This window comes from Rhinolophus hipposideros (assembly GCF_964194185.1).
Source record: "Rhinolophus hipposideros genome assembly, chromosome: 7".
Classification (NCBI taxonomy): Eukaryota; Metazoa; Chordata; class Mammalia; order Chiroptera; family Rhinolophidae; genus Rhinolophus; species Rhinolophus hipposideros.
Genome location: NC_138053.1, coordinates 37314773 through 37329487, shown reverse-complemented (window position 1 = coordinate 37329487; position 14715 = coordinate 37314773). Strand labels below are relative to the sequence as shown.

At 41.1% G+C, this 14715-nt stretch overlaps 1 protein-coding gene across 2 annotated transcripts in view; it reads right to left on the bottom strand.

Annotated features, from left to right (window-relative positions):
* Positions 1-14440, bottom strand: part of MCTP1 (multiple C2 and transmembrane domain containing 1) — a 493160-nt gene extending 478720 nt beyond the window's left edge. For both annotated transcript variants that reach the window (XM_081053522.1, XM_081053523.1), the window contains exon 1: positions 13041-14440. In XM_081053522.1, the coding sequence (XP_080909648.1) occupies positions 13041-13760 (720 nt within the window). In that variant the 5' untranslated portion in view covers positions 13761-14440. The remainder of the gene's footprint in view (positions 1-13040) is intronic.
* Between the last annotated feature and the right edge of the window lie 275 nt (positions 14441-14715).

Genomic DNA, 14715 nt, shown 5'->3' with positions numbered 1-14715 from the left:
ATAAATAGATTTTAAAATATGAAACGGGCACTTGAAAATACACCACTCAGGATATAATCCAGATGTAATTAAGAGGATGAATTAAGTAATAAAATGGTGTAAGACATTTTTTTTTCAAAAAGAGCCATTAAGAATCATTAGCAACATTAACAGTAGGTGGCACATTCTTTAAGCAGCCAACACAAATGCTCTGCTATCCCAGATCCATTTGCTCCTTAATTCAGATATTCTCCCACTCTCTTTTTGAGGTGATTTCAAAAAATGAGCTTTTTTATGAGATTATGAGAATGTATCTTTATTATCCTAAAGGTATTATTAAAATGTGATTTATTATCCTAAAGGTATCACTTTTTCTCTAATTAAAAGGTGAACTATTTCTATAAAGAAGCTTACAAAACTGCTTCCACATTTTTTAATTGTAAGGATCATTTGGTGATGGTAAAGCTAGGCAAGGCCTGAAAATACTAATGATAGATATTAACTACTGTGATATCTAGGTTGCAAAATATTAAGCGAATAATTCAATGACCTCTCTCTCTTCCATGGTGGTGTAAATTGCATGTTTTCCCAAAAATAAGACCTAGCCAGACAATCAGCTCTAATGCATCTTTTGGAGCAAAAATTAACATAAGACCCAGTCTTATTTTACTATAATGTAAGACCAGGTCTTTATAATTAATATAATATAATATATAATATAATATAATATAATATAATATAATATAATATAATATAATATAACCGGGTCTTATATTAATTTTTGCTCCAAAATATACATAGAGCTGATTGTCCGGTTAGGTCTTACTTTTGGGGAAACAGGGTCTTACTTTTGTGGAAGATGCATACTTATAGTAGAATGATTATTCTACTGAAGAAAAGGCATTCCTTATATACTAGTTTAAACTCAAAGCAAGACAATTACTCATTCTGTTTGTAGAACACACCCCATAGTAAACCATAAAAGTTTTCTTCTCATTGTTTTTTTTCTTTTTTTTTTGGTCTTTGGCTGATCAGGTTATTTTATAGTTACTCAGACTAGAGAAACTTAAAACATTTGTAAAAAAATTATGTTGTCATTGAAATTTAGTATTATACTAAATTTAGAAATGAAAAAATATTGTATTTTTCCTGGTTGTGTTTGACTCCAGTGGAAAATACGGTGCATGTGAAAGAATAGGTATGTATATAAACCATTCCTGGTGAAGGCATTAAGTGTGTGTGTGTGTGTGTGTGTGTGTGTGTGTGTGTGTGTGCAGCATATGCCAAAGCAACACAAAATGTCAAAACATCATAGGAGCCAATTATTTAAACTTCAATGCAAGAAAAAATATTATGAAAGCCTCTCATAAGAAGAAATGCTTTTGGTTAAATCATCCTCGCATTCCAGAAAGAAATACGACTCAGTCATGGTAAATGATTCTTTTAATGTGCTGTTAAATATCTTAGTATATTGTTGAAGATTTCTGCATTTATGTTCATCAGTGATATTGGCCTGTCATTTCTTTTTTTTTTTTTAAGTGTTTTTATCTGGCTTTGATATGAGTGCAATGGTCACCTCAATAAATGAGTTTAGAAATGTTAAAAAGAAAACAGAAAAGAAAAGCCTCATTTCCTTTTTACTTTCCTTGCCCATGTTCCCAGAAAGAGAAGTGAAATAGCTGTAAGGCAGGTATTAGGAAGGTAGAAAATGAGGAGCCAAGACCCAAATAAAATACCAGCTGGATAGTTCTATGACCATGGTTGATCATCCCAGATACACCAAGATCCTCTCTCATGGAAAGCTCCATATAGTTCTTCCTCATATTCTGCCATATACCCAGGAAGAATAAAGCTGAAGTCAGAGAAAGTGAAAACGTCAGATAGAGAGGAATAGATATAAGAATACTTGACAAAGTTCCATCTTCCTTGAAAAGAGGCAGAGGGCATGGGGCCTGGGAAACTGCAAAATGTAGGTCTGCCTCCCATCTCTGCCCATTCCCCTAAGTCTCACAGTCCTGGTTCCCATAAAGCAAGCTAGGAAATCACAGAGCAGCAGCCCGAGTGTAGAGTAAATGGATGCTGCCTGAGAGGTGACAACAAAAATGGTTAAGTAAATGTTTTTTCACTTGAAACTGTTGAGTTGAATTGGCATATATGCAAAGCCAGAGAGAACCAGACAAGATCCCAATCTCAGCTGGACCGCATCCCTCACCTCTAGCTCCCTTTTAAAAATAGAGGAACGTGAAAAAAGGAGAAGGCACAGCCATGTCTGCTCTGGGCCAGGAGTAAGTGGGGCCATGCTGGTTCAGAGCATTCTGACCTGTAAGGAACATGAGGTTTGGCAACAGCTAGATAACAACCTGGAACTTGTCTGCAAAATCTATTCCAATCTTAATACACATTTTGGAAAACATTTCTAATTTGATGTGGTAAAAATACTATTCAAGGGCAACAATACAAATGCTGAATTTTTCTTTTATCAAAAACTATTTTACATTTCAATGAAAGAACAGTAATCAAATGTGCCTTAGGGCATAGATAGAATACAGTTTCTATTTTGAGAGAATATCTATTTGTAACTTTCAAAAACTAATAATTTGCCATACACAATAGATCAACCTTCCATCAGAGAGAATGCATATTTCAAGTATACTGCCTTAAGAATAAAAGTTTCCATAGAGTCAGTCCATGGAGTCTACACCCTTTCATTATATCTCTCCAAATATGTAGCCACTGTGACATCAGGCACCATATAAGTCTATGTTACAGGGATATGTAGGAGGTTTTCTTGTTTTACCTGTTTTTTTAAACTGACAAACTTGTTTTTCCCTTTCTTTTTCTCTATTAACACTCACTACTTTAAGTGCCTAGTCCTGCAGAGAAAAGAACTATCTTATTCAGGAAGAATCCAAAATAACTAAAAAGAATGAGCTTTTACAGTAAATAGGTGATAAATCTGCCACTCAGGAGCCTGGCACCCTCAACCACTTTGCATACCAGCAAATTCAAAACTCAGCCTTCCCTCTCCCTCTCCACGAGTTATAAAGACTTTTCAATATTGACGTTTCTGAACAGACCCAGAAAAATCAAAGGCATAAGTAAAGGGAAACATGCTTTGATTAATTCCTTCCACTTTTCTCTTTTTCTAAAGGTTCAGCCACATCCTAGTCTTTCAAATCTTTCCATCTTCCCAACCCCAAGGTCAGGTCACTGCCTAACTCCACTAGGATCGTTGTGACCTCGCATGGTCTCCCTGTCTCTGCTGCCTTTCTAAGGCTCACCTGGCCCTGTCTCCCTGCCTAAATGACTCCATGGGTGCCTACTACTGCATTAGACACACCCCTCAGTCTGGCACACCTTCACCTGCACCTTTATTTCCCACTATCCCCCTTCCCACACCCTAGGCTTCATCCCACCACTGACTCCCCATTTCTTAAATACACAGGGCACTATTCCCCTCTGTGCCTATGGCCATATTTTTCTCCCCATCCTTCTGTGTCCAAATCCTAACCTACACTTTCAAACAAAGCAGAGGTAGAAACACCCTCAAATTGCTGCCACAAATTTCCTGCTTTCCTGCAGCCACCTTCTGACTGAGGCTACAACTTCCCCTGGTCTCTGGGACTCACCCCTACACACGTCCTTAGGGACCTCATCCCACTGATTACCTCCTTCTTCCCCTTTCACTTCAACCTCTCCTTCTCTCTCTCCGCAGGCTTCTACTCATCAACCCATTCAGGTGATAGCCATGTTAAAAAAAAAATCCTTCCCGTGATCCCATGCTAACATCGTGATTCCATGCCAAGATCATTCCAGATCTCCTTCTACCACTTCCTTTTATCCCCTGGATAGAACCAAACTGCTTCGCCATTCTCCTTGTCCCTACCTCCTTTTTCCAGACACCCTTCAACCACTGCATTCTGGCTTCCATCCCACCACTCCAGATTCCATTACTGTGTAAAATGTATTGACACCTAGTGTGTCCCAAATAATCTATGCCTAGCACTGGGAGGGGAGAAGAGAAATCACACATGAGCTCTCTGAGTCACAAGGTCAAACTGATAATTAAATTCATTCCAGAGATATATTTCATTTGGCCTGTAATGTGTTTTTAAAAATACAAATTATTCATCAAAACTTCAAGACTTCAACACAGAAATCCAGATGTTTGGCTTCTATGAAAGAACCCAGAACCTTGGCAACCCTGCTTCTTTCACTGCATGCCAGCTATCAGCTGGAGCTGAGAGGCAGCTGCCCCTCCAGTGGGGTAAGGGTAAGGGCTCCCTGCTTCACCCTGGGCCCCATCAAATCTTTTTTGCTTATTTTCTTACTCTGATGGCCACTGTGGGCAACAGAGTTTGAACATCTGCTCTAGATCAGTGCTGTCCAATAAAAATAAAAATATGAGCCACACACATAATTTAAGTGTTCTAGTAGCCACTTTTTTTAAATGCAAAGGAACAGTGAAATTAATTTTAATTATATATTTTATTTAATCCATTATATCCAAAATATTATTTCAACATGCAAGCAATATATATATATATATATAAAACAGTAATGAGATATTTTCCTTTCTTTCCTTAAGGCTAAGGCTTCAAAATCAAGTGTGTACTTAACACCTATGGCACAATTCCCAGGGCTCAAAACCACAGGAGGCTAGTGGGTGCCACATGGGACAGCACTGCTCCAGATGCTTCATGGTGAGTTATAAAAACTGTCTTGCAAAAAGGGGCGGGGGGAGACAGAGAGGGAGGGAGAGAGAGAGAGAGAGAGAGAGAGAGAGAGAGAGAGAAAGAGAGAGAGAGACACACTAAGGAGAAAGAAGCAGGCAGGACTAAAAAAAGGGTGATGAAGATAAAGAATAGGCCTGGTGAGAGCTTTGTAAGTAGCAGAGGAGGGAGGAGGGACACAGAGAAGTGAAAAGATCAGCTCTAGTCCAGGGCCCCAGGGGAAGAAACGCCCTTTCTCGGCAAAGGCATTTCGCTGGCAATGTAGATTTTCTGGAGCGCGGCTTTGGTGTTTTCTAAGTAGCCTCAGCATCAGACAGGAGATCATTACAAAAAGCAACTGGCTAGCTGTCTGAACCCCGGTTCACACCCTTGGCACTCAAGAGGCAGGCAACGATGCACCAGGCTAGTGAGGGCAGGATTCTTGATCAAGATTGGGATTTTAATCTACTCTAAGAAAATGTGTTTAAGGAAAAGTGGCCGTGAGGCAGGCAGGAAAGCATCTTGAGCTAAGATTTAAGCAGAGTTCAAGACTCAGAGATCATAAGTAACAATATATCAGCAGGTATCTAGAATCCAGATGTGGGGGTGCAATGTCAGAGACCAGAAAAGGAGACTTGGGTGCAAAAATGGATACCTTGGATCAGAGATAAGCACCAAGAAATGCAGCCCTGAGCCAGAGACCTCTGAAAAAAGAAACCACTCCTCCATCCCCGACGTGAGCACAGTATGGCCGCCATGTACGTAGTAGGCATCATGTCCTCCCTTCCTGCCCACAGACATGAACCAGAATTAAAGTACAAGCTGAGAAAAGCCAAGCCACCGGCTGGAAGAAGAGGGGACTGTCAAATACATCTGCCAGACTTAAAGAGACTCAGAAACAAGAAGGCAATGTTCATCCCATCACTCATTCATTCATTCAGCAACCATGTTTTGAGTGATTTTCCTGAACCGTTTTACAATGCTTATTAAATAGGTCTATTGTACTAAGGCTTGCCAAATCCTACTCTAGCGGTACTGGTGTAGGTAGCTCTGGCTTCACCAAAATAGGGTGAGACTGCTAATGCTGAAGGGGCCTCTTTGAATAGAACCCATGGGATTCGAAGGAGGCACAAATTCTGAAACATCCAGAGGCCCATTTGTCTATCATGTATTGTAATTTTCCAGATTGGCTAGGACCCAAGAGAATGGGAAATGGACTGCTGTAAAATATCTCAGACTTCACAGGAAAATTGTTGTCTCAAGAAGGCAGTATGCTGGACTTTTAAATCTCATTATACTGAAAATACAGTTTTTCGCATTGTTTACATTGAGAATGTTAAATATAAATATTTGGAGACAGGGAAATCATGGGCTGATATTCTGCTGAAAAAAAAATTCTAATAAGAAACTGGTATACACTGGAAGGGAAAATATATTTGCATAATACCTTGAAATGTTGAAGGATAGTAATCACTTTCCACACCTGATTGATAAAAAGCAATATAAGTTAGTAGAAAAGGTCGACAGTGACAAAGAAATCAAAACGGTACATAAAGTTAATCCTGTTGGAAAAAACAGATGATATTTTTAATGGTACGGACAAATCAAAATTCATAAATAAAAACAGTAAAGATTATTTAGCAAGTAAAAAAAAAGACGAGAAAGGTTGCCTCATACCTTTCAATAATTAACTTTCTAGAAAGAAAAACTTGTCATAAATAGGTATGCTTTATATTATAATTTTATGAAACCAACCAATTTTACCTAAAGCAAGTTCTAGTACAATAACTATTTCATGCACATTAAACAAACCCCCAAGAAGCCAGTATTCAAACAATTATCCTCAATTGTTAAGGTCTTATTTAGTTGGCATGCCTGACTTATTAAGGCAGGGAAACATAATTTTTAGTAAATTTTCCAACTGAAAAAAAGTTTCAGTTTTCAAAAAAAATAATGTCTGCTTATCTAGAACACTGCATTATCTAGAACAGATATCTGCTATGATACCATAAATAACTGAATTAACAACAACAACAAAAACCCATAAACCTAACTTCTGAATCTTCATTTTGTCAATGCTTATAATGTTATCTAGACATACTATTTACTTCTCGTCAGTCTAGTGTTGGACAATGTTTTGACAATCATCATGAGCAAAGAAACCACACTATATGTTTCCTTGAGGTACCCTAACTATATTATTAAACTTTAATTTTGTGAAATCATCCCTTATTTCCAAACAGTGGGACAAAAGGAAAAAGGTGGAATGTTTGCCCTATTTTCTTTATAAACCATTAATCCTATTTTATCCCTCAAAGCATTCATTCACTTTTGTATGATAATATGCACCTACTTGCCAAAAGTAACATAAGATTTTTCCATTTCTGTGTGAAGTTGTGATGTCACCAATACTGCCTTGGTTAATTTTGAGCTACTTTTGCCACCACTGCAAGTAAAATAATGCATACCTTAAATTAAATGAAAAGGACCAGCGAAGATCCCTGTTAATATTTCCCAACCACCCACTTATTTCTAGTGGTGGCAGTGCCGACACTTTAAAATACTGTTCAATAATAACAATTAACACAGCAATTGCTAGTGTTTATGCAGTTTTGTTACAAGGCAATCTCATATAATATGTATGTTATAACACTTCCATTTGTGCAAGAGTAATAGCTCTACTCAAATTTGCCAGACAAACAGAATAGTAACTAAAAGTTACAGAGGAAAAAATCCCACTCTGAAGTAAATCTCTTCATTGATTACACCCTTTCTCTGGAGATGATCACAGTATTTTTTCAAGAATGCTATCACACATGAAACTTCACTGCATATTCTGCTCCAAAATGTCCTAAGATCAAATCCCCTACCACCCTTACTTTGAAAAACCTACTAATGCTACTTTTAGGGGCTTCTTTTTGTGATTAGTAGATCTCTTAGTGGTTTTCCCTCATACACTGCCAGTGGGAATGTAAATTGGTACAGTTACGATAGAAAAATAATACAAAGGTCCCTCAAAAATTAAGAATAGAATTACTATATGACCCAGCAATCTCTCTCCTGGGTATCTACCCAAAAAATATGAAAACATGTATCCATAAAGATGTATATACTGCTATGTTCATTGCCTCATTAATCACGGTGGCCAAGACATGAAAACAACCAGTGTCCTTCGATAGGTGACTGGGTAAAGAAGATGTGGTACATATATACAATGGAATACTACTCTGCCATAAGAAAAGATGAAATACTGCTATTTGTGGCAACGTGGGTGGATCTTGAGATTATCGTGCTAAGTGAAATAAATCAAAAAAAAGTCAAGAATCATGATTTCCCTCATGTGTAGGATATAAAACTGAAAGCAACAAACGAACAAGACAAATAAACAAACAAAAACTCAAGACACAGACAACAGTTTAATGCTTACCAGAGGTAAGGAGGGAGAAGAGATGGCAGAAGAGGGTAGAGGTGGTCAAATGTATGGTGATGGCAGGAGAACTAACTCTGGGTGGTGAACACACAATGCAATATATAGATGATATATTATAGAATTGTATACTCGAAACCTAACTAACCGATGTCACCCCAGTAAGTTTAATAAAAAGTTTTTACATCGTAAAAAAATTACATTTTTTTAATTTGTGGCTTCCCTAAGATTATGTTCTTTGAAGTAATATTAAAAACACCTGAAAAAATAGCAAAAATTAACGCAGATCACCTTTTGAAATCGTTTTTAAAAATACAGGTTTTCTTTAAAAGGTCAGATAATTAATAAAGCAAGATGCACTTCTCATATAGACTATGTTAGAAAATATTTTTCCACTTTTTGTTAGGGCTTGCAAATGTGTTTTAGGAATTTCATCCCAATGAATGAACGTTCCTCTTACTATGTTTTGAAACATTTCTATCGTACCTTGAATAATTTACCCTCTTTTTTGAAAAAAACATTTTAGTCCTTTATGTAGATAATTTTAACAAAATGAATTTGAAAGAACAATAAAAGTTTAACGTTTTAAACACTACAAGCTTTTTGTTAAGACACTAAAAAACTCAACATATTCCTCACTCTTCATCTTAAAATACTGACTTTCTGATGCTAGCAAAATATAATTTTAGCAACTCAAGACAGAATACATAAAATTGGCATATTTTTGCTATGCACACAAATTGAGAAAGCGTCTTTCCCAACTGTACCACAGAAAATGAAATGCATCTGGTGTGACAATATGGCCTGACACGTGAATTAGAATCAGTGGGAAGAAAGTGGTTTCTTTTTCATTTTTTTCAAAGAGGAATATTTTAAATAACACACATTATTTAATGTGCAAGGCATTATCAAGTGTGTTATAATGTTTTTCAAACTTATGTTTGGCTAAAGAAAACAATAGCAAGAGGGCTGGTGGGGCATGGGAGATAGTTTGTTCAGTTTTAACCATTGAACATCAGTGACTTCCAAATCTCCTTCCTCAGAAACCCAAACTGATTTCTGGCTTTTGATTAACATTTCCACGCAGTGTCAGAGTATGTTGTTGGGGCCTCATGCTGGGCCAGTGGGTGGAGGGGTGGGAAGTGTGTTGGAGAATATGGCTGATGCCAGGATCAAGCAGAGAAAAAGAAAAAAACTGAGCCCTTTGCCTTGTTTTTGCAAAAAAATTTATTTCTTCCTTGAAAGAAAGTTTTTTTGTTCTTTGTTTTATAGACAATCTGGAGACTGATGTAATGCTTTTACTGTCTTTTCTTTCATGTATTCCCATCTGTTGTGAACTGTGAATAAAACTGAAATCTGCATGTGCTCTAGACTCCTTCCCCAAGTCCAAGTATCTTGAGAGATGAAGTGCAAGGAAAGCAAGGAAAGGTCTGTGAGACATGTAGGAAGCTGGGAAGGGCACAGCAGAGTTAGGCCTACTCCTGGATACCTCAGTGAGTCCTCTTCCTGTTCCAGGTTCCGACCTTATTTCTTCCTCTTCCCATTCAGAGAGGTAAGCGGGCTCCTTTGAGTTGGGCAGAGAAGTATTTTAAGGACTGAGGAATTCTCCCTTGTATATTCATGAGAGAATGCTCCTGGCAGCTGGATTTGTGACCCATAACAGAGAGAACTGTCCACTTCTCAGGGAACAAGGCTCCATGGACAGGACATGCTGGGAACCCAACAATGGTTCCTCTTTCTGGGACTGTGTCTGGTACCGGACAAGCCCCTCAGGGCTTCTTGTTCTGCCTATACCCTACCTTTCACCTATTCTTTGAAAGATACTTTAGCTTTTTTATTCCTCCTATGTCTCCACTGAAACACTAGTTCTTTATAATGAAAAGCTTCCTTAGAACTATAGATGGTATGATTAATAATGTCATTGTACACATGATGTAATAGATATGCAACAATGCATCACAGAGAACAAAAAACAAATTAATATAACTATACCATCATAGAACTGATTCTAGGGATGAAGAAAAAACTCCAGAATAGTCACGGGAATGTGAAATACAATATGGGGAACCTAATCAATAATGTTATAAAGACTATGTATGGTATCAGATGGGCGCTGGACTTATCAAGGGGATCACTTCATAAATAGTGTAGATGCCTGACCACTGCACTGTACACCTGAAGCTGAAGTAGAATGATATTGAATGTCAACTATAATTAAACATATGTGTATGTGTATACACACAGACACACACACACACACAGAGTGCCAAATAATGTATACACATTTTAAGAAATGTTATCTATGTAGCAGCAGTTCACCATAATCAGAAGTGTCTGGACGCTGATAGTAACCACTTTGAGCACATTTTGTAATTGCAGAAGTCAAACATGACTATATGTTGAGCATTACAAATTTAATAGTTTTTTTCCTTTCTTAAAATGTGTATACATTTTTTTGGCATAGTGGTGTGTGTGTGTGTGTGTGTGTGTGTGTGTGTGTGTGGTCACAGGATGTCAAGTACAGCATAGGGAATATATATGATGTCAGAGGGGTGGCAGACTTGCAGGGAGTTATCACTTTGTAAGGGGTGTAAATGTCTAATCATTATGTTTTGTACACCTGAAACTAATATAATAAAAACATGTATGTAAACTTGCAGGTATTAATCAATAGGAATGAAGTAATCTCAGAAACACAGCAAGTTCTAAAACTTGTCAAAGGTAATCAAAGGATTCTAGAGAATGACTTGAGTACAAAACCTCTCTCTGTCATTTATTAACCATGTGACCCTGAAAAAGTCATTTAATTCTTTTTAGAGTTGGTTTCCTAATCCATAAAAATGGCAACAAGAATTTCTATCACCTAAGACTGCTGTGTTAAATCATGTAAGGCTATAAAGTGGCCAGCATATGGTGAAGACACACACAATAATGTTAGTTTAGTATCTTCTCCAAAATAGGTTTAGGTGTTTTGAATACAAAATTTGTATTTACACGGCAGTATTTTTTTTAAAGAGTGATGGTATCTGAAAACTTTTTGGTAAAAACCAACATAAAGATCAATTCAGAATTCTCTGCTTTTGCTTTGAAAATATCTTGCTTCAGTGAACTGCAAAGTAATGTAGTAAGTTAACATCTGCAGTAATATGATACCAACCTTCCAAAATCATTCAATTATTATTTGCTGTTTATTATTCTTGATTGCAAAAATTCATAAAAATAAGTGTAAACAGTATCCCAACTGTAAAATTCCTATACATTAGGATGAGGTACACACTCACAAATAAATGCCTTTTAAATACACAATATGCATCTATGCTGAATTTAAAACATCCTTTTAAAATGACTTTTTACCTTACTTTTGGAACCAGAAACAGTTCTATTCAATTCTCTTTTAGGATAAAAGGAAAGGTAGGTTTATGTAGGCTTTTTGTCAATAATATCTCTGCCTACTCTACTGAGAAGAACTAAAACCTTTTTCTAGAACATCAGGTGTTTTCTTGAACATCAGTAACATCAGGTCACTGCGAGCAATTCTGTTTATTAAACAATAAAATACTTGTATTCTGCTTTATTTTCTGAAACTATACTAATAAATTAGCTCATGAACCACAAATATTTTCAATTGAAAGCACATCTATTCCCATACCTTATCCTTCAAAACATGGCCTTATGGTTTTTGTAGTTCTACTTTTAATGTAAGTTTTAACGTGTATGTCATTAATCCCACAATAATTCATAATCAAAATAATGAGAATTTACATAAGCTAAGATACATTGAAAGAAAAGAGGTCCCTGGCAGAATGGAACATTCAAAATACCAGGGGTGCCTAAAAAATGTATACAAGTGGACACTTTAGTCAATATGGCTTAAACAGTACTTTGCCGTAATCAAAGTGTCTGGACACTGATGGTAACCACTTTGAGCATCTCTTGTAACAGCAGAAGTCAAATGTGACTTGTCATCATCTTTTGTTTTTGGTATATATTGAATATTACAATTTTAATAGTTTTTTCATTTCTTAAACTGTGCATACGTACACTTTTTTGCCATCCTCTGTATTTGTTAGCATTAACACTATTTGATAAACATTTACAAAAGGAGAGCCTCGCCTCTACAAAACTGAGGGAGTAAAAGCAACCGCTCAGTGGACCACCTTAGGGATCCTACAGGTACATGTTTACTTTTTACTTGCTTCTTGCCTGCCAAACTTGCCTGACCAAGGCATGATGTATAAAGCGGCATACTTGAAATGCAATCGCTTCAGATGACTATTACATTTTAGAAAAAGCCATAGGACCATGTCTAACTCGGATGAGACGCTCAGGCTGCCCAGTTGTAGGGCAGCGATCCACTTGCAACAGGAAGTTTGAACAACGGAGGGAAAATGTGCAGACTTCTGCTTCAAGGGTTTCCCCGAGTCACGATCTCATGTTCAACATTAAGTCACCTCTCCCCATTTCTATTCCATCCTGCAAAACATTAGTTTCAAATGCCTACCCCTACGCACCATCCTCATAGCTGGCTGCAATCTTTTTTTAAGTTGTCGGGTTTGTTTTCAGTTTTGACGAGCTGGAGAGCCCTTCTCGTGGTCCTCCAAAAAGTGCCCACTTTACATCTAACTTTATTCCTCTTCTATTTGGCTACCATTAATACTTCCACTCTCATTGGCAACTCACAAAGCTACCCAAACAGCTTCTGGCAGGTGGTAGTATTTCTGTCAAAAGTAAAGTCAGGTGCAAGTCAGAACGCTAGCTACCTTTACTAAGCCGGGGCAAGATGTTTTCTCCCCCCCCCCCCCCCACTGTTTGATTTAGTTGGTAGCACGTGCGCCGCCCTGCGACTCCGCGGTCTCGTTCCCCCAAAGCAGGAGGCAGGGCCCCGCGCACCTAGCCTGAAGCCACGCCCACCAGTCACTCACCGGGCTGCAGCTGCGCTCCGCGCCCCTCTCCGGGATCCGCAGCTCTGCGGGGATCCGCGCTGGCTCTGCGGGAGGCAGCAGTGGCTCCAGCAGCTGCTCCAAGCAGGCGGTGCCCGGCAGGGAGGAACTCTTCTGATGGCACAAGTGCGCCGTGGGGCCCCGACGCCGTGCACCCTCATCTCGGGCACGGTCCCCCCTTGGGGGTGGCTGGGGCGATGAGGACAGGGACGACGAGGCGGAGGACGAAGAGGGAGCCGAGTCTGGGGAGTGTCCGCCAGGAGGCGTCACTCCGCCTGCGCCCGCGGCTGCCGCCGGCCCCTTTCCGGAGGGGAGCAGATGCTCACGAATCCGGCGGCGCAGAGTTGCCCCCTGCTCTGCCCTGCCGGTACCCCCCGGCTCCAGAGGCTCCGGCAAGGAGTAGCACAGGTTGGGCTGGGAGGAGGAGAAGACGCGATCTAGCACTTGCTTCCGTTTCTTGAAGCCGCTCCACCTGCTGCTCGTGCCACTCACGCTGGCCAGTGCATCCCGCCTGCCCCCTGGGGGTGGCGGGGAGGGCGACTGGGTGTCCGCAGTGCGGCGCTCGGGCGCCCCAGCGCGCCCGCCGCCCCCGCCCTTGCTCTTGCCCACTCCCAGCTGCAAGTTCTTCCAGAGCCGGGCCTGGAAAGAGGAGGATGCTGCCACAGGCTCTGGCGAGCCCGCCGCGGCAGCCCGGGGCTCCATCCTCCACCCCCTGCTCCTCCTCTTCCCTCCTCCACCCCCTCCTCCTCCACCGCCCTCTCCTGCTGCGCCTCCTCCGGGAGCCCCACCGTGGTGGCCGCGACGGCGGTGGCGGCGGCGGCGGACGCAGCAGCAGAAGCCGGGAGAGCCCAGCGGCTTCAGGCCAGCGCCGGGGACAGAGGCCGCTGCGGCCGCGGCTCTCGGGCCGCGGGACTCCGGCGCCGCCTCTTCCTCCTGCACTTGCCGGGGTGGGCTGGCGCTGTCACCAAATCCTGGCCGCTGCGCCTGCAAAGTTTCGAGCTCGGAGCTCCGCGGCTGCAGTCCACTGTAGTCCCCCAGGCCGCGCCCGGCCTCCTTCTCCTCGCTGGTTCCGGGCTCGGAAGCTACGCGCACCCTGGTGTGCACGTCCAGCTGCGCCAGGGACCGCACCCGGCACCCTACGGGCAGCACCTGTCAGCGGCGGGGGCGGCTGTCTCCCAACTGGGCGCGCACGGGACTCACACAATAGAGAGGATCCGGCTGAAGACACAGGGGACCAGCAGCCCCACAGGAGTGCCCCGGGACCATCCTCCAACTCCTGGGTAGGAGGGAGCGCGGGCAGGCGAGAGCCAGGTGGAGCTGGGTAGGGACCGGAGCCAGCTTGCTTCCTAGGATCCGGCCACAGTTCCCACGCAGCTCGCTCTGGGCCAGCCGCTGGACGTGCCTGCTAGTGAACGTCTGGAGCCAATGAAGTGAGCTAGTGTGCAGATTATGCGCCTTCGGTGGGTTCTGTGAGGTGCCAAGCGTCCACACGGAGAGATGAACCCGATTGAGTTCTGGGGCTGAACACCGCTGTCCCCGCCCCGTTGCGCGCCCTGGGTCCAAAACGAGAGTTTGATTTCTTCTGTCTTGACTTCATCGCCACCCACCCCTCCCCGCTCTTTATTTGTATGTGCACTGGTAGTTTATCTTGCGATCA